Genomic DNA, 19,783 nt, shown 5'->3' with positions numbered 1-19,783 from the left:
GGCCCAGGGAGGTCTGGAGGCGGGAAGTGCAGGGGACGGGGCTGGGAGGCGTTCTGTGAGGCACAGGGAAGTCAGGGGAAGGAGCTCTGGATTCCACGAGGTGCGAATGCACCGCCCAGCCAGACCTCAACCTGCCCGGCCGCCCAGTCCAGGACTGACTGGGACCACTCTGGGCGTGGCCGGTGAGAGCCGTGCAAGTCGTGCTGGGCCCCTGAATGCCTCTCTGCCAGCTGCCCGGCCGGGCAGTCTTGCCCAGCTTTGTGCCACAGGTGGACTAATCATGGTTTTAGGCCACATGTGACCTTCTCCCCCACCTCACTCGTCTGGGAACTCAGAAGCGTGTTCTGAGCTCAGGGCTCCGTGAGTGCCACAGAGGACCAGCGACATCTGAGCTGAGGGCAGCAGGTTGGAATGGTGTGTTTGCTCAGGCAAGTGTTCACACCTGCCTCAGAGTAGCACGGGGCGTTTCCAGATATCAGGCCGTGTGGCGACTTCTCAGAACCATCTGCTGGCCGGGGCCCTTGATCTCCCAGTAGGCCAGCTCACCTACGACTTGGGTCTGGGCAATTTCATTACATGCCTGGAGTCTCAATGAACTAAAGAGGACAGCACTGTTCATGTCATAGTGTTTATTTGAATCCTGAGATTAAAAATACAGCATTTCCAAACAGTGCAGCAGATGCTATCAAGAAATATTTTGGGATACAAGTTTCCCGTCTCCACTGTGCAGGTGGGGTGGTGTTGGCATTTGATGTGCTTCTGGGCAATTCTTTGGCAGATAAGAATGAACTGGGTTCCCAGACCCACCGTCCCGTGAGGCCGTGAGAACTGAGGATCAGTCAGAGTGCAATTCCCGCCGGAAGTCGTGCAGCTGTGGCCGCCGGAGGCAGGGGTGCCTGAGTAACTTGTCATAAGGTTCTGTGGAAGCTTTTTTTTCAATCAGAAATACCTCCCAAAATTTAAAAATATGCTTCATTATTTTAAAAAAGAGGGGAAAAGGCTTTATTGTCTTTCTCATTCCTTGGAAGAATCAGAATTGAATGAGAAAAACTTACCCAAGTTTCCACTGAAAAGTATCCTTTGGGTGTTTTGTCTGGGTGGATGGCTGACTCAACAGTCTTTGAAGGGCGACTCTCAACTCTGAGCACCACAAATGGCTTCTAAGTCTCAACACCCCTGAGCCAAGGATGGGATTTGCACACAGAGCTGCCAACAGAGACTTTAAAAAAATGAAACTCCTATAAAATTGCATCAGTGGGCATCTAATCAGTACCGTAACAAACACACACACACACACACACACACACACACACACACACACACACTGCATCCTTAAATGGGGCTTCCTCTCATGGGAGTCTGGAACGGCTTCATACCTTCGGTGGGAGACAACTGAAGAGTTTGGGAAAGCCACCACCTTTAACGTTGAGTTATAGTAATGTGACTTTTCATTTCTACCTTCCAAACCCCATGGGTCTTCAGTCCCAGAGAATCTGTCTGCTCTTGGTCCAGGGAGTCCAGTGGGCTGCAGCCAGTGTGCTCTGCAGAGGCCACACTTTATCCCCAGCACGCCCCCCCCCCCCCCATGAGTGTGCCTGAAAGAGGCCACGTTCTCAGCGAGGTTTAGTGGCTTCCGAGGCCGTAGTGAGCAAGACGGCTGGTTACCAACAGTAAAAAAATGACTGTTATTCAGAAAGCTGGGCCAGCAGCAGGTGGCTGGTCCTTTTTTTTTTTTTTTGTAGTGATCTAGGATTCCAAGGGTGTTTTTCCTTGCTGATATTCAGTGTAATTTTATCTGCTGGCTGGGCTACCACCTCAATAGCTCATTGTCATTTGCACTTTTTAAAAGTTCCCCAGCTCCAAACCTCAGTAACACTGGAACCTGTTTGAAATAATCAAGCTACGTATACAAGCCACACGCACGGAGGCCACGCCGTCCTCTAGCCACAGCAAGCGGAGCCCTCCTGGCATGGAAGGTAAACATCCCAGAGGCCGGACCTGACTGCGGGGACTGGCCAGCCCTCTGCACACAGCAAGGCCCCTCTGCACACTGCAGCCAACGTTCCGGGGCGCTCACCCAAGGGGCGCTGCTCTCCAGAAGTGGCTCTGGGTTGAGGAGCCAAGTGGCTTTTAAATCGGCAGCAGGACCCTGGCTGGCTGGAATGTGCCAGGCCTTTCGCAGGAAACCTCAGCTACCCACTAGGCTCTGGTGCCACCAGCGGAAGGCCACCAGCGGGGCCGGTCCCCACAGGACCCTGGAAAAGCTAAGCACTCAAAGAATTCCAGACTGCTCTGGGCTCTCTTTTAACTTAAGTGAGTTTCTTTCACGTGGTGAACCAACTACTTCCCACTGTTCCTAGAAGGCGGGTGGGAGCAAAGGCAGGACAACTTGCCCTGAAACCATCAACCCCGAGGCTCTGCACACGCCAGCGAGGACAAGCATGTGGCTCTGAAGACCAGGCTCTGCCGGCTTTCTGCCAGAGGCCCAGCTTCCCCTGGAAGGTTCTGTTCGCCCTTCCCCCCGCCCCACTTACACTGGAAGAGCCCGAGCCTCCTGTTTCAATGAGGGGTCCGAGAGCATCGCTGAAGCACCCCCTTGCGCCCCTGCCCCCGGGAGTGCGCTGCTGTGCGGTGCGTGTGGGCTCTGTGCTGGACTCGGCCCGGGGCCCCGACCCATTTTCGAGCTCTCGGAACCAGTCAGGCCAGGCGTGTGGCCGACAGAATGAGGCCTTGAGGTGCTGTGACGCGGCCCGGTCAGCAGGCCAGCTGGAGGATGCTGGTGGGTGCTCTGCTCGCCCGTGGCAGCACCGGGGCCCTGGAGGATGCTCTGCCCGCCCATGGAGGAGGATGCTGGTGGGTGCTCTGCTCGCCCGTGGCAGCACCGGGGCCCTGGAGGATGCTCTGCTCGCCCATGGAGGAGGATGCTGGTGGGTGCTCTGCTCGCCCATGGCAGCACCGGGGCCCTGGCTACAGGCGCTGGCCTCGGGGAACAGGCACAAACTGGCCATCAAAGGTGAGCTTTCTCTCTGTGGTGGGAGAAGAGGGTCACAGAGAACACATGATCTCCTTCCTGCCCTGGAAGAGGAGACACGGCCCACCTGCCCCCGGGGGAGATGGCGCCTGGCTTTCAGGCACAGGCTGAGCAGCAGGCAGTCGGCAAATGGGTGCAGGGGGTCAGGCGGCGGGGGAGCAGGGACTGAAAGGTGACAGACAGCAGAGTCGTGGATTCTGCCTGTTCACACTTGAGTCACCTAAGACTTAGGAAGGCCCTGATGTTTGAAAGGGGTTCTCATCCTGATTATGATTATCAACAAGCATATCCGCAGGTGAGGCCGCTCTTATTTGTATAAATAAAGTCAGGTCATCGGCTGAGAAGTGGATCTAAGGGACAATGCATGATCCTGCTTTTTGGCCATGGCACTGACGTTAGCTAGTTTGGGCTTTAGCCGTCTGTATATGGACGGCGACTGCAGACCGAGTGGGATGGGCCGTCTAGTCCTGATCCTCAGGGTGACATCTCGAACGGCTGAGAAGCTGGGATGGGGAAGGGCTTTGCCCGAGGACAGAATTGCCCAGACAGAAGGGCCGGAGGAAGATGCAGTTGGAGGCCCCTCTGAGATTGCTGGGTTCAGGAGGGACCCCAAACTTACTGGGGCAGAAAGGGACAGGGACATGACGGGACCAGGCTGGCTGAGATCTCGGGAGGGCCCCTGGGCACCCTGACGCTCAGGATGACCCTGAGGCCTTCTTTCCCTGGGACTCAAGGGCCTCCCAGGGTCTGGCAAGGGCATCCCAACCCATGGACACTCAGGATGCCCGGGCCGGGCCCAGGCTGGGCACAGCAGGGCAACTCTCTCCACGGGCAGAAGTGGGTATCATCTCTGGCCCGTGAAACTCTCCACAGGAGGCTTGGAACCGATTGTGCCCTCAGCAGTGTCTAAGCTGCTGTGAGGGGTGAGGTCCCTAACCAATGGGAACGTTGCTGAGCCTTGGAAGCCCCGGGACTGGAGAGCCGGTGCTCAGAACTGAGTGCCCGCCGCTCCCGGCAACACAGCTTTGAGGACCAGCGACAGCATGGCGCCCAAGGTGCAGAGTTGATCAGCTTTGCAGCAGCTGGTGTTTGCTGTTGTCGAGTTTGTTTCGTTTTAGTGTTTTATGTAACAGGTGAGAGGAGTAGTGTTTCTTGTGGGTAAATAAAATAATTAAAATCCGGGTGCTTGAGGCTACAGGAAATCACTCCCATCGTAGATCACAGGCCGGTCAACTGTCAGGTGATAAAACACTTTTTTGGAGACGAACCTGTGGAAACAGCAGTGAGAAGGGAGGGTGTTAGCCCGAGAGCTGGGGGCGGAGGCTGAGGAGGCCTGGCTGGCGTGGGTGCAGGATGGCACAGGGACCCTTCTGGGGAGACCTGGGCCCCTCACCCCACTTCCCGTCTGTCCAGCTGAGTTCTCCTCCGGCAAAGAATCAAGGGCCTTGGGGCAGAAGCACCCATGCGGTCTCACGCTGGTCACCCCTTCCCTTGCCACTCTGAAAAGGCTGGGGGCCCTCGGGGGCCTGGACTGTCTGCACTCCCTGGGGGTGGGTGGGCAGGGGCGGGGCCTGGGTGGTCTGCACTTCATGGGGGTGAGGGTGGGCAGGGGCGGGGCCTGGGCAGTCTGCACTCCATGGGGGCGGGGCCTGGGCGGTCTGCACTTCATGGGGGCGGGGGCGGGGGCAGGGACAGGGCGGTCTGCACTCCGTGGGGGGGAGAGCAGGGGCAGGGCCTGGGAGGTCTGCACTCCACGGGGGCGGGGCCTGGGCGGTCTGCACTCCCTGGGGGGGAGAGGAGGGCGGGGCCTGGACAGTCTGCACTCCCTGGGGGCAAGGGCGGGGGCGGGGCCTGGACGGTCTGCACTCCCTGGGGGGGGAGGGTGGGGGCGGGGCCTCGGCAGTCTGTACTCCCTGGGGGGGAGGGCAGGGGCGGGGCCTGGGCGGTCTGCACTCCCTGGGGGGGAGGGTGGGGGCGGGGACAGGGCGGTCTGCACTCCGTGGGGCGGGGGCGGGGCCTGGGCGTCTGCACTCCCTGGGGGCGAGGGTGGGGGCGGGGCCTGGACAGTCTGCACTCCCTGGGGGCGAGGGCGGGGCAGTCTGCACTCCATAGGGGTGTGGGCCAGGGGTCTGGGCGGAGCCATGTTGAGGTGAGATCAGTGTCGATTTCATTCCGACTGGGCATATAATCTGCTTTGCCATGGGCTCAGTAGGCGAAGGTGGGTTGTCACAGCAACAAGACCCCCTCTAATGGTAACTGGGAGCAGGTCTGGGGCTTGGCACTGTGCTCTGCCCTCAACACGCCTCTTCTTCTTTTTAAATTTACTTATTGATTTTAGAGAGAGAGGAAGGGGGCAAGAGAGAGAGAGACAAGAACATCAGTATTCCCATATGTGCCCTGACTGGGGATCGAACCGGCAACCTCTGCGTTTTGGGACAGTGCTCCAACCAAATGAACTATCTGGCCAGGGCAGCATGCCACTCTTGGCCTGTCACCCCACAGTGAGGCTCAGTGAGGTGGTGACAATGCTCAGTGCCGCTGCAGAGGGAACGGGCCCAGCTACGGCCCACAGAGGACAGGGCAGAGCCTGTGCCAGGCTGGCCTGCCTGCTCTGGGCCAGCTCTCTGGGCATGCTGGGCCTGTGCCCCCAGTCCTGCTCACTCCAGGCGTGCTCCTGTTCGCAGGGGTGTGTGGGAGAGGGCACGGCGGAGCCCCGCCCTCCTGACCTCCCCGTTGGGGGGCGCCCACAAGCCCTGGGCGAGGAAAGGGGCCGTGCAGCTTTCCCCTAGCGTGTTTTGTCAAGTTATCCGCTCATCAACCAAGTGGACGGGACCGGGAGGGGCGCCCATGGGCGGTAAGGCCCCCAGCGTGGGGCGCCCCTCAGAGATCAGGCAGGTCTTGTTAAAGAGGCAGCCCCACTAGGGCTTATGTTGAAGCCAGAAGACATCAAGGGGACAGGTGTCAGTGACCTAAGCTCCCTGTCTCGTGGCTCCGTGAGCCCTGGCTTCCGGGCGATGCCCCTGACGCTGGGCTTCTCTCCCACTTCCTCCCTCGCTGCCCTGCAGCCCCGTCTCCCCACACGCACTCCACCGCCCGCCCGAGCCCCGCGCTGTGGGCCGGCACCGCCGCCCTGGCACAGGCTTCCCGGAGGCCGCAGCGGCGCCCCTGCTCCCTGCCCGGGAGGGCCCGGGGCTTCGCCTCGCACTTCCAGTCCTGTTCATCTCGGCGTCAGCCTTCCTCCTTTCATTCCTCCCTGTCTCAAGTTCATTGGTCTGCCCATCTACCCTTCCGCTGTGTTTACTGAGCCTTTCTCTGGGCTGGACGGTGGGAACCTAGGCTGGACAGCAGAGAGAGGCAGGAGAGTCTGCGGCCGAGTCCAGCGTCCGGAGCCGGGCCCTGTGTTCAAATCCGGCTCTGTCACCAGCTGTGTGACTGGGGAGTGTCACTCTTGCCCCTCTGGTCCTCAGTCCCTTCGTGGTAACACGAGGAGGAAGACAGCCTCTACTACAGGGGGGTGCTGGGGGGCTGGGCAGTCAGTAAGTGTGGGGGCTGAGAACACGCCCGCACGCAGTGAGACGCTGTTAGCCTGTGTGTTACTGGTGACAGACACAGGAACACCTCAGTATAGGGGTCTAGAATCAAAGGACTGTTACTAGTAAGCTGATGATCATTCAATCATCTCTTTAACGTCGCCTCTGCTCTAGAGAGCTGGCGGCTGGTCTGGACGCTGCCGAGTGCGGAGGCCCCACCTGGAAAAGGTGTTGTCGAAGATGAGCATGTAGATGCCGGGCGTGCGGACCTTGAGCTGGCCCTGGATGTTCTCCTTGTGGGAGTTGCATCGGGTCGTAGGAATGAGGACCTGGGAGGAAAAGCAGATGAGAGGAACCATCACCGAGGCTGACAGGGCCCCATGGACCCTCTGGGAGGACCCTTCACTTTGGGGGAGGAAACAGACCCAGGGAGGCGAGGGCCCTGTTTGAGCTCAGAGCTGGGTTGGGACCAGGATCAGCCCCCAGAAGAGGTGGGCTGCCGTCCACACACCGTGGGTTTGTTGATAACTTGTAGTAGGGGGAAGGTTGGAGTCTCATGAAACTCATTTCAGAATCGCGAACTGGTCAACACCCACAGGAGTGGTCCCCAGCCTCCTCTGACTGTTGCCATCTGGAGAAGCAGGCCCTTCCTGGCTGCAGGGATCCAGGCTTATTCTAGGTGAAATCCATCTTCCTGGCTGTGTCCTGTTGGGCCCAGTCTTAGTCAAGACACTGGACACCAGGCAGCAAAGGACAGTGATCTCTGTGAGAACCAGGTGAGCCTTACCCGGCCGAGCCTGCTGCTCTGAGAGGAGGCAACCACCAGCAGATGGACAAACAGAAAACACAGGAACATGTGTGACTCAAACCTACCCTGACCAATAGCCACATTAAAGGTGAGTAACATCCCAGTTAACGGGCAAAGGTTGTCAGGGTGGATAAAAGCAAGCCCCACCCCCCTCACGCCTACAAGAAATGCAATTTAAATGCAAAGGTACAACAAGGTTAAAAATACAAGAATGTAAAAAGATGTACCAGGCTAGCAATAGTCAAAGCTGGGTTGACTATATTAACATCAAAGTTAATATTATAGCAAAGAATATGAGCAGGGATAATTTCATAATAGTAAAGGTGTCAATTCACCAAGAGGACATAACAATACTACCCATGGGAATACGGACCTGGGAGGAAAAGCAGGTAAGAGGAACCATCACAGAGGCTGAAAGGGCCCCATGGATACTCTGGGAGGACCCTTTTTAAATGAAGCTCTGAGCTTCAAAAGACATGAAGCAAAAAATGGTAGAATTACATGGAGAAACAGAATGAATTCACAATTATAGCTGGATATTTCAATATCTCTCAATAATTGAGAGAATAAGTAGACAGAAACTCAGTAAGAAAAGAGAAGACTTGAACAACACTATCAGCTAACTTGATCTGACTGATAATTACAGAACACTCCACCACCATCAGCAGAACACACATTCTTATCGAGTGCACTTGGAACACGCACCAGGTAGGCCATATTCTACTAGACTGTTAAAAAACAACTTAGGCCCTGGCCGGTTGGCTCAGTGGTAGAGCGTCGACCTGGAGTGTGGATGTCCCGGGTTCGATTCCCAGCCGGGACACACAGGAGAAGCGCCCATCTGCTTCTCCACCCCTCCCCCTCTCCTTCCCCTCTCTCTCCCTTTCCCTCCCACAGCCAAGGCTCCATTGGAGCAAAGTTGACCCAGGCGCTGAGGACGGTTCCGTGGCCTCCACCTCAGGCTAGAATGGCTCCAGTTGCAATGGAGCAACGCCTCAGATGGACAGAGCATCGCCCCCTGGTGGACATGCCGGGTGGATCCCAGACGGGTGCATGCAGGAGTCTGTCTTTCTGCATCCCTGCTTCTCATACAGAAAAATACAACCCCCCCAAACCCAACTTAGATATAGAAAGATTCAAGTTATACAGTGAAATTAATTAAAATAAAATAGATCTCTGCAAAATCCCCAAATATTTGGAAACTAAATCACACTTCTAAATAACACATGGGACAAAGAGACATCAAAAGGGAGATCCCAGCGGCACAGGAGAGAGAGAGAGAGAGAGAGAGGGCACAGGGTGCGTTCCTGACACCACAGTGTGTCTGCTCTGGCTGGAAGGTGGTGGCGAGGGAGTAGGAGGGGCCCAGCATGAGCCTGGAGGGGACAAAGATGCATGAGGACCTACGACGTGTGGGCTCTGGCGGCAGCAGTGACTTCTGTACATTATCTCATTAAGTTCCATTAATGTTGGATAATATTCTAATTCCACTGGGGACAGAGAATCCTGGGACGCTGAGTGGCTGGGTCTGTTTCCGTGGCCTGAGACCCTCGGGAGCTCGGTGGGAGAGAGCTGCAGGCAGGAGGAGGGCTGCTGGTCACGCAGAGGCACCTGTGCCCCACACCTCCCGCCACTGGCCTGGTTACAAAGCATCAACCAGGCGCTCATGAAGGCAGGTCCTCTGAAGTGGCTCTGTTTAAGATTATACTCTTCATTTCTTTCAAACATCCTATTCTAGAGAGTTTTTGTTCACTTCGGCTGCTGTTTTTCTACCATGGTCAAAATCTGTAAAATTCTCCTATTATTTTAAGTAAATGAATCAAAACATCTAGGGGAGACTAATAATGGTTCTGGTGTCAGAGCTCATGTTCCTGAGGGGATGGGAAGATGACCGTGAACCTGGGAGACAGGCTCTGCTGAGAGCTCTGGGGACGTCGCTCACCGGGCGGCGTGGCTGAGTGGCCATGCCCTGCTTTATACGGCGGATCTGCGAAAGAGTTGGCTTTATTGAGCTCTCTATGGGCTCCAGTGGCTTGGGTCCTGGTACAAAGCATGAGTTTGATTCCAAATGGAAAAGGCCAGTCACAAAGGCCACACACTGTATGATTCTTTCCACACGAAATGCCCAGAATAGGCAAGTCCAAAGGACCGAAAGTGGGTTGGTGGTCCGGCGGTCGCTGGGGGTGGAGGCCGGCGAGGACTCCTAACGGGTCCAAGGTTTGGGGGTGTGACTAAAATGACCTGAAAGCCCATGGAGGTGATAGTTGCACTATGTGAATATACTAAAAACCCAATGAACTGTATATTTTAAATGGGTGAATTATATCTTGATAAAGCTGTTTAAAAAGTAGAGTTATAGGGCCTTGCTCCAAGCCCTGGTGCTGCCCCTGACTCCCTCTGTGGCCCCAGGCTGGCTGTTGAGTTTCTCTGGCCCAATGTGGGTCTTCTGCCCAGAGCAGGGGTCCCCAAACTACGGCCCGCGGGCCACATGCGGCCCCCTGAGGCCATTTATCCGGCCCCCACCGCACTTCCAGAAGGGGCACCTCTTTCATTGGTGGTCAGTGAGAGGAGCATAGTTCCCATTGAAATACTGGTCAGTTTGTTGATTTAAATTTACTTGTTCTTTATTTTAAATGTTATATTTGTTCCCGTTTTGTTTTTTTACTTTAAAATAAGATATGTGCAGTGTGCATAGGGATTTGTTCATAGTTTTTTTATAGTCCGGCCCTCCAATGGTCTGAGGAACAGTGAACTGGCCCCCTGTGTAAAAAGTTTGGGGACCCCTGGCCCAGAGAGTGCAGGGCCTGTGTCCCGCATGTGGGCGGCCTCAAGTCTTTGGTGTATTGTTCCTTTTATCAAGGGCCCCCCCCAAATTCATAATCTCTAGCCTCGGTGTCAAGGCACGGAGGAGGTCACACTCGAGAGAGGGTGGCCCAGGTGGGGAGTGTCTGACAGGTACCTCTGGAGACAGGCTGGCCTTCCGCTGTGCTCCTCCCTGTGCCTGGCTGTGTCTCCTCTAACCATGCCTCTCTGTTTGGTCTGGGGGTCTCCGGCCCTGATCACTGCAGCCAGGCTGGGTTAGGGACCTCACAGTGCCCACCCATGTGGAATCACAGTTGCTTATTTACTAGTCTCTGACCCTGCTGCGAGCTCCTCAAGGGCAGATCCCACGTTGTCCTTCGCTCTCTGTCCCCAGCAGGCCCTACAGAGCCCAGCGTGCAGCAGAAACCCCACAAATGGCTGCGGACAGGCTGCAAGTATGCAGCAGAGCGCCTGTGTCTGCACTGCACGTCACACTGCGTCCCTTTGTTTCCTGTACGACCCAGGCCGATCACGGGGTCATGCGGGGGAGTTCCCAGGACGGAACTGAGGATGTGTGCTGGAAATAGGTTCCCCAGGCTGACATCTGTGTGGGGACCTCAGGCAGAAGTAACACCGGAACATCTTGGTCCCTCACCCTGTAGATGGGCTCCTTCTGCCCCCTGGTGTCCACTGTGGGAAAGACAGTGGTGGTCAAAACCCCCAGAAGGCCGGTGCCTGGAAGCCAGAGGTGAGGACAGCTCCTCCAGGTCCCCAAACTCCTGATTTGCGGTAAGAGCCACAAAGGTGTCCCAGGGCCATGAAGATTTGGCAGGTGAGAGACTGAGCAAGGCAGAGACCTATGGCTCAGCCACCTGTGGGCAGCTGGAATGGCAAAGGCCTGGACACCTGGTTTAGCCACCTCTCTCGCTCCCTCTTCCTGGCCATAGACACCCAGCAGCGTGTAATCTGGGGGGACATAGCGCTGGGCGCCGGTGGTCCTGGGACCAGGAGGGTGAACTGCAAAGATGCTGGCGTGAGTTCTCAGCTGTGCAGCAGGGTCAGGGCGGAGCTGATAAGCACGGGAGTTTTGTTGCTATTCAACTAACTACCCAAGCAAGTCACTCTGCATCTGTGTCCTTATTTGCCAACCTGACGAAGACCTGGCCCACAGAGTGAGACACCACCTTCCCCATGCGCAGTCACCAGGTGACCCACACCCGCAGGACCTCCTGGCTTTGCACCCTCTCAGGAAGGAAGGGCCTCAGAGCTAGGCAGGTGGCGTGGTTGTCAGCCCCTGAAAGGACGAGAGAGCCGAGCAGTGTTCAGGTAAGAATGAACACGAGACTCCAATAAACAAGGCGACTCAGGGAGGCTGCAGTGACATTTAGGAGGGAATGTGAAGAGCACAGGGATGACCAAGCATACCTCACAACGAGCAGGGCAGGGACGGCCGGAGAGCAAACCCAGACGGACAGGCGTCCCTCCACGTGGATGCCGGCCAGGGGCAGCAGTCTGCTCTGAGCCCACCGAGCCTGGCCCGGAGCTCCCTCAGCTCGGGGCCCCTCCCTCTTCACCCTGAGCCCCTCAGGGCACCCAGTGGCCACACGAGGGATGAATGGATAGTACTGCAAAGACATCACAGAAGTCCTGCTTCACACGACCTCAAATTGCTCTTCTCTGTCCTGATTCTTGTCATTTTGGAAAATAGAGATTTGGGCCAGCATATTAAGGGCCTGGGACCCACTCTAAGCTGCTGTCCAGTGTGTGACTAGCCTCACCGTTCCTGCACTAAGTGATTTAAATGGCACACAGGTTCCCACCCACACACGCTCTCGTGCCCTGCGGAGGTGCAGGCATGCACCCCGACCCCCTTCCCCGCCCTACACTCCGCCAGCCTCCGTGGGTTCTGCTCATTCTGCACTCTGACTTCCTCCCCTCCATCTGGCCTGGTGGCTCTCAACCTGGGCTACTCACTGCAATCACCTGGGGACGTCTGTGCCCTGCCACCTGAGATTCCGATTTCGTGGTGTGGGGTGTGGTCTCAGCAGTGGGTTGAAACTGCTCTGCAGGTATTTCTAACGTGTGGCCCAGGTTGAGACCCATGCTCCAGGCCATCGTCAATACTGCAAGCTTATGATGTCTTACGAGTTTACGAACTGGTATCTGGCACCAAAATTTCAAGCCCTAACAACTCAGTGACACAGTGGCTGAGTGTCAACTGAAGTGATACGTTGAACACCCTCAGCTAATAACCAGAGGCAGAGATCTTGGGAGATGGTGACCTCCCACGGGGGCCCATTCTTGCTCTGCAGGGCTCTGTTAAAAATTAATCCTCAAATTGAGTCATACGACTGTACTTCTCTACATTATGTCTACGGATCCATCTCAAGGTCAGACAGAAGATGTCTGATAAGGAGTTACCTTCAGACATTGGACAACAGCTTTCCTGTGCTTCCGGGTCTTTCCTTCCCCGAGCAGGACATGCCCTGGTGCTTGGCCTGTTCTGTACGATGCAGCCCAGAGGGCTCTCCCACCCTGATTTCTCTCCTGCCCTCTCACAGCTGGGGCCCAGAACATTCAGGGAAGTCCTGCCCCGCCGGAGGCAGAAGAGCCACGCCCTGCCGTGGGAGGGGCCTGCCCGGGGTCCTGGCGTGTGCGCAGGGGCCCGCTGGCCGGGAGCGAGCGTACCTTGCACTGATCCAGCGGCATGTCCTCTGCCTCCCGGAAGACCACGCTGAAGGAGATGCTCTTGGGGTCGGAGGAGAAGACCCAGCTGATGGTGAGGCCTGCTTCGGCCACGCTGATGGGGATGAGGCTGTAGGTGCTGGACCTCACGAACAGCTCCCTGCTACCCTCCCCGAAGCTGGCGATCTCTTCCACCGTGAAGGGTAACTCCATCCTAAAAGAGGAATGCAGGGAGGAACCCGATTAAAGTAGGCAGAAGTCATCTTTGCCGGTCAGGTTGTCTGTGGCTCAGAGGCGGCCAGAGACCCGAGGCTCTTGGGAGGATAAGCCCTGGGTCCCCTTGACCAACAGGCTTAATTTTGGGAAAAACCCTGGTGTGCATCTCATGCCAACGGGCATTTCCTGAGCACTTACTACAGGCCGGGCATAACTGTAGGCACTGGGGACACCGAGGTAAAAACGACAGATGATGAACCGGGCCAGTGTGGAGCCGTGGTGACACCTGCCAGCCCCGTGGGAACCGAGAGGTCTGCCTGAGCGGCCCGGGCCCCTCGGGGACAGGAGGGAGAGCAGGCCTGGGCTTGGCTGCCTGGCTGCCCAGCCGTCCCCTTTCTCTCTTCAGTTCCCTGCCCCCTTTATCTAATAACCGCCGGCAGGAAGCACACCCAGTGTGAGAAAACTTGGCCTTTTGGCTCTCCCGCTTCTCAGTGGCAATCTGGGGTCTGCCGCGAGGTTCCAAGTGGGCACCCTGACTTCTCCTAAGTGCAAACACCCCAGACTCTCTCTTTGCGAATTAAAGAATTTTTACAGTTTTTTTTTTCAATTACAGTTTGCACTGAATATTACTTTGTCTTAGTTTCAGGAGTATAGCATAGTGGTTAGACAATCATATACTTTACCAAGTGCTCCCCCTATGTGTTCAGTACCCACCCCTCTGTGCCCAGTACCCACCTGGCACCTTACATAGTTATGACAATATTATTGACTATATTTCCTATGCTGTCCGTGTACAGCCTCATGATTCTTTTGTCACTACAAATCTGTGCTCCTCAGTCCCTTCAACTTTTTCACCCTGTCCCCCATACCCGTCTCCTCTGCCAACCCTCAGCCTGTTCTCTGTCCTGATTGTTCATTTATACTTTTCTTAAGGTTCCACACATAAATGAAATCATATGGCATTTGTCTTTCTCGTACTGACTTACTTCACTTAGCATATTACCCTCTAGGTCCACCCATGCTGTCACAAACGGTAAGACTTCACTCTTCTTTATGGCTGAGTAATGTTCTACTGTGTGTGTGTGTGTGTGTGTGTGTGTGTGTGTGTGTATATATTTATATATGTACCACAGTGTTTTTATCCACTTGTCTACTGACGGGCCCTTGAAATGCTTCCATAGTTTGGCTAGTGTAAATAATTAGTGTTTTGGGGTCTTTTGTGGTTCCATATACATTTTTGGAATATTTGTTCTAGTCCTGTGAAATATACCATTAGTATCTTGATAGGACTTGCATTGAATCTACAGATTGCTTTGGGTAATATGGACATTTTACTGATGTTAATTTTTCCTATCCATTAACACGGTACAAGCTTCCACTTGTTTGTGCCCTCTTTAGTTTCTTTATTCAGTGTCTAATACTTTTCTGAATACAGGTCTTTTACATCCTTGATTAAATTTATTCTAAGGTTTTTTTTTTTTTTTTTTTGATGCAATTGTAAATGAGATTGTTTTCTTAGTTCCTCTTTCTGGTAGTTATAAAAATGCAACTGATTACTGGCTATTTATTTTGTACATTGCTACTTTACTGAATTGATCAGTTCTTACAGGTTTTTGGTGGAATTGTTAAGATCTTCTATGCACAGTATCATGTCATCTGTGAATAATGACAGTTTTACTTCTTTCTTTCCAACCTGGAGGCCTTTTATTTCTTCTTCTTGTCTGATTGCTGTGGCGAGAACTTCCAGTACTGTGTTGAATAGGAGTGGTGAAAGGGGGCACCCTGCCTTGTTCCTGATCTTAAGGGAAATGCTTGTGAATTCTGCCCACTGAATATGATGTTAGCGTTGTCATAATATGGCTTTACTTATGTTGAGATATGTTCCCTCTATTCCCTCTTTGCTGAGTTTTTATCATAAATGGGTGCTAGATTTTGTCAAGTTTTTCTGCATCTACTGATATAATCATGGTTTTTATCTTTCACTTTATGTGGTCTTATTAAGTTAACTGATTCGCAGATATTGTATCGACCTTGTCTCCTGAAACTAAATCCCACTTGATCACATTGCATAATCTTGTTAAAGTATTGCTAGATTTGGTTTCCTAATATTTTGTTGAAGATTTTTGCATCTATGTTCATCAGGGATGCTGGCCTATAGTTTTCTTTCTTTGTAGTGTCTTTATCTGGTTTTGGAATTAGAATTATGCTGGCCTTGTAAAATGAACTTGGGAGTCTCCTCTCCTCTTGACTTTTTAGAAATAGTTTGAGAAGGGATAAGTGTTAGTTCTTTGAATGTTTGGTAAAAGTCACCTGTGAAGCCATCCAGAACAGGACTTTTGTTTATTGGAATTTTTTTATTATCGCTTCAATTTCATTAGTTGTATCAAATTGGTCTGTTCAAATTTTCTGTTTCTTCTTGATTCAGTTTTGCGAGATTGTATATTTCTAGGAATTTATCCATTTCTTCCAGATTGTCCAATTTGTTGGCATATAGCTCTTCATAATATTTTCTTGCAATCCTTTGTGTTCCTGTGGTGTCAGTGGTTACTTCTCCTCTTTCATGTCTGATTTTATTTGGGCCCTCTCTATTCTTGACCAGTGTGATTAAAGGTTTATCAATCCCGTTTATCTTTTCAAAGAACCAAATCTTGGTTTCATGGATATTTTGTATTGTTTTTTTTTTTAGACTATTTTGTTTATTTCTGATCTTTATTATTTCCTTTCTTCTACTCACTTCCGACTTTGTTTGTTCTTTTCTAGTTCCATTAAAGGTAAGTAAGGTTCAATTGAGATTTTTCTTGTTTCTTGATCTAGGCCTGTAATGCTAATGAATTTCACTCTTAGGACTGCCTTTGCAGTGTCCCATAAATTTGGGTTGTAGTGTTCACATTTTCATTTGTTTCAAGGTATCTTTCGACTTCTCCCTTGACCTAATTGTTAAACCAGTAACATGCTTAGTAACATCTTAATTAGCTTGCATATGTTTTGTGGTTTTTGGTTTATTTATTTATTTATTTATTTCTCTTGTGATTGATTTTTAGTTACATACCATTATGGTCAGTGAAGATACCTGATATGATTTTAATCTTCTTAAATTTACTGAGACTTGTTTTGTGTCCCAACATGTTGCCTTTCCTAGTAAATGTTCTATTGCACTTAGAATTTATACTCTGCTGCTTTGCAGTGAAATGCTCTGGAGATGTCAATTAAATCCACCTGATCTAGTGAGTCATTTAAGGCCACTAGATTGTTTTCTTTGTTTGATTTTTTGTCTGGAAGATCTATCCATTGATGTCAACGGGGTGTTAAAATCCCCCCCTATAATTGTATTACTGTCGATCTCTCCCTTTATGTCCATCAAGATTTGCTTTACATATTTAGGTGCTCCTGTGTTGGGTGCATAATGTCTACAAGGGTTGTACCCTCTTGTCGGATTGATCCCTTTGTCATTATGTAGTCTCCTTTATCTCTGGTAGCTTTTGTTTTGAAGTCTATTTTCTCAGGTCTAAGTTTTGCTACCTATGGGAAGATGTCCTGGCCAGTCCATGATTATCTGCAGAAGGAGGCAGATAATCGGATAATTCGGACTTTGCAGGCCGTCCCTGAGGCAGATGCAGAGGGGGCGGTTATTAGAAGATAACTTAGAAGAAAGTTATCTTCCTGTCCTTAAGCTTTGTAATAAATACAACGAGGAACTTGAAGTCAGGGCTCTCAGTCCTTGAGGTTGTGAGTCCCCTGTTCCCATCTTTACATCTTCTTTTGTGTGGTCTCTTCTTAAGTTGTGAGGCGCCCTTCACCTGTTCCAACCCATTGCTGAGCCGGACTCAGCAGGTAGCCCAGCTTTTTTCATTTCCATTTGTATGAAATATCTTTTTCCATCCTATTTTATTCTTTGTGTATCTTTTGTTCTGAGGTGGGTCTCTTGTAAACAGCATATATATGGGTCTTGTTTTCTTATCCATTCAGTTACCCTATGCCTTTTTATTGGAAAATTTAAACCATTTACTTTTAAAGTGATTACTGATAGATACATATACATTACCATTTTATTCTTTATAACTATACTCCCCCTCTTTTATTTTTCTTAAAGAAGACCCTTGAACATTTCTTGTAACACTAGTTTGGTAGTTACAAACTCCTTTAGTTTTTTGTCTGGGAAGCTCTATATTTCTCCTTTAATTTTAAATGACAGTCTTGTTGGGTAGAGTAGTTCTGGTTGTATATCCTTGTTTGTCATCACTTTGACTATTTCATGCCAATCCCTTCTGGCCTGAAATGTTTCTGCTGAGTAATCAACTGAAAGTCTTCTGGGAGCTCCCTTGGAGGTAACTGTCCCTTCTCTTGCTGCTTTAAAGATTCTTTGTCTCTGACCTTTGCCATTTTAATTATGTGTCTTAGTGTGGGCCTCTTTGGGTTCATCTTGTTTGGGAATCTCTGTGCTTCCTGGACTTGTGTACCATTTTCTCTTCACCAAATTAGGGAAGTTTTCAGTCATTATTTCTTCAAACAGGTTTCTCAGTCCCTTGCTCTCTGTTGCCTCCTTGTGGGCCCCTATGATGCAAATGTTCTTGTGCTTCATGTTGTCCCATTTTTAGAATCCTTTTTTCTTTTTGCTGCACTGATTGGGTGTTTTCTGCTACCTTGTCTTCCAAGTTGCTGATTCAATCCTCTGCTTCATCTAACCTGTTACAGTGGTGCCTCGTCTGTCGTGGGGGTTAGGTTCCAGAACCCCCCGCGGTAGGCGAAAACCTGTAAACTATCGACCTTATATTATTTATATATTTTAAGGCTTTATAAACCTTTCCCACATTCTTTTAAACACTTCCTATGCTCTTAAACACTTTCTACACTCTTAAACCTATGTAATTTTAACAACATATAAAATTCTATATGGATACTCACCATGAATATACAGTAATATTCTTTTAATGTTTCAATTAATATTTGTTATATTTTTAATATTATTTTCCATTTTTTAGGCTAGAAAATGCTTATTTTACTGCAAAAATAATTAAAATAATACATAAAATACCTATATGCCGCAAAATCTCACAATATAGTGAAAAATCCGCGATACAAAATTAGATATATACAATTTTAAAATCCGCGATATAGCGAGACCGCAAAAAGTGAACCGCGTATGGCGAGGGACAACCGTATTTATTTCTTCTAGTGTATTCATTTCGATACTGTATTATTCATTTCTGACTGGTTCTTTTTTATGGTTTCTATGTCCTCTTTCATGCTGTTGAAGTTGCCAATAAGTTTCCTGGATATTCTTATAACCATTTTTAAAAAACTCTATATCTGGCAGACTGTTTGTCTCCATTTATATAGTTTACTTAGCTCTTTTTTTCTGTAGATTTCCCCTGTTCTCTCATTGGGGCGTGTTCATTTGGCTGCCCACTTTGGCTGCCTCCTGGTGTTTGTTTCTGTGTATTAGGTAGATCATCTATGTCTCCCAGTCTTGGCAGGGTGGCCATATGTAGTAGGTGTCCTGCGGGACCTGGTGGTGATGTCTCCTGGTCACCTGAGCGGGGTGCTCCAGGAATGGTCCTAGTGTGGGTTATGTGAGCCCTCCTGCTGTAATTGAGTCTTAGTGACTACCTGCCTGTTTGTGTGTGGGCTCGACCCTCGGGCTGGCAAACTGTGAGGATGGACCCTGACCGCAGTGGAAAAGCTTCCTGTCGAGACCTCCCTTTAGACACACCACTTGTGAAGCTAAGTGGATCCTGTCTGAGGTCTGATGCTTGCCACTGGGTGTGTTGGTTCTGGGGTCTCTTGGGAGGGACTCTGATGTAGGTCAGTGTCAGACACTGTTTGTGATGGGCCCTGGAGAGTGTAGGAAGGACCAAGCTGTGCACCAAGGCTGCCTCCCACCAGCGCCGAGCCTGGGGGCAGGTGAGCAGAATGTCCAGGGCGTGCCTCTGCCTTCCAGATGCCTGTCAGGCTCCGTCACTGAAAGAGCCTCTGGCAGTACACAAGGTGCCTAAGCTAGGTTCATGTGAGTCACCAGGTGGGGGTGAGTGTATTCACTGGACAGACACTGTTCAAACTTGGTGTCAGTGCTGGAACTGAGGCTACTGAGTAGAAGTTCCAGGGTGTACCCAGGCTACCTGCTACCTGCTGGGTACCCACAGACCTCTGTGGTAGGCTGCGGCTTCAGGGGGTCGTCAGAGTGAAGCCAGCGGAGATCATCAGACCCGAACAGACCAAGACTTGGCTGTGTGGCGGGCTCTGCACTGGTTGAGCATGGGAGGGAAAAGTGGGCACTGTCCTAGAGCCACACAAGCCAGTCTGTCCCAGACTGTGCCTCTTCTGTGGGGGGAAGGCACTGGTCAGCTTTGGGGGAAGGTGGGAGGAGTGGCCCCCAACCCAGAGCCACATAACTCATGGATACTGCCACCCCCTGAATCTGCCTGGACATCTACACCAGAGGTCCAGGCAGCTGAGTCCCCCATGAGGCCTGGCTCTGCTGTTGGTGGAGGAGTGGCCCCCAACGCAGAGCCACATAACTCATGGATACCGACACTCCCTGAGTCTGCCTGGATATCTACACCAGAGGTCCAGGCAGCTGAGTCCCCCATGACAGGGAGCCGAGGGTGGGGCTACTGCATCCCCCCAGGCTGATGCTGGAAGGAGAGACAGGTTCCACAGGACAGACTGCACCTGCGACTGAGAGAGGGACTCAGCACAGGGACCCTGGTGGCT

At 51.7% G+C, this 19,783-nt stretch overlaps 1 protein-coding gene across 5 annotated transcripts in view; it reads right to left on the bottom strand.

The window, feature by feature from the left end:
* Nucleotides 1–614: 614 nt before the first annotated feature.
* FYCO1 (FYVE and coiled-coil domain autophagy adaptor 1) overlaps nucleotides 615–19,783 on the bottom strand; it is an 81,355-nt gene continuing 62,186 nt past the window's right edge. For all 5 annotated transcript variants that reach the window (XM_066351773.1, XM_066351771.1, XM_066351770.1 and 2 more), the window contains 3 exons: nucleotides 12,860–13,070; nucleotides 6,781–6,890; nucleotides 615–4,299 (listed from right to left, as the gene is read on the bottom strand). In XM_066351773.1, coding sequence (XP_066207870.1) covers nucleotides 4,224–4,299; nucleotides 6,781–6,890; nucleotides 12,860–13,070 — 397 coding nt within the window. In that variant the 3' untranslated portion in view covers nucleotides 615–4,223. The remainder of the gene's footprint in view (nucleotides 4,300–6,780; nucleotides 6,891–12,859; nucleotides 13,071–19,783) is intronic.

Source organism: Saccopteryx leptura, chromosome 10, assembly GCF_036850995.1.
Source record: "Saccopteryx leptura isolate mSacLep1 chromosome 10, mSacLep1_pri_phased_curated, whole genome shotgun sequence".
NCBI classification, from domain to species: domain Eukaryota; kingdom Metazoa; phylum Chordata; class Mammalia; order Chiroptera; family Emballonuridae; genus Saccopteryx; species Saccopteryx leptura.
Note: the sequence above shows the minus strand (reverse complement) of the source record. Positions and strands in the feature narration are given on the sequence as shown.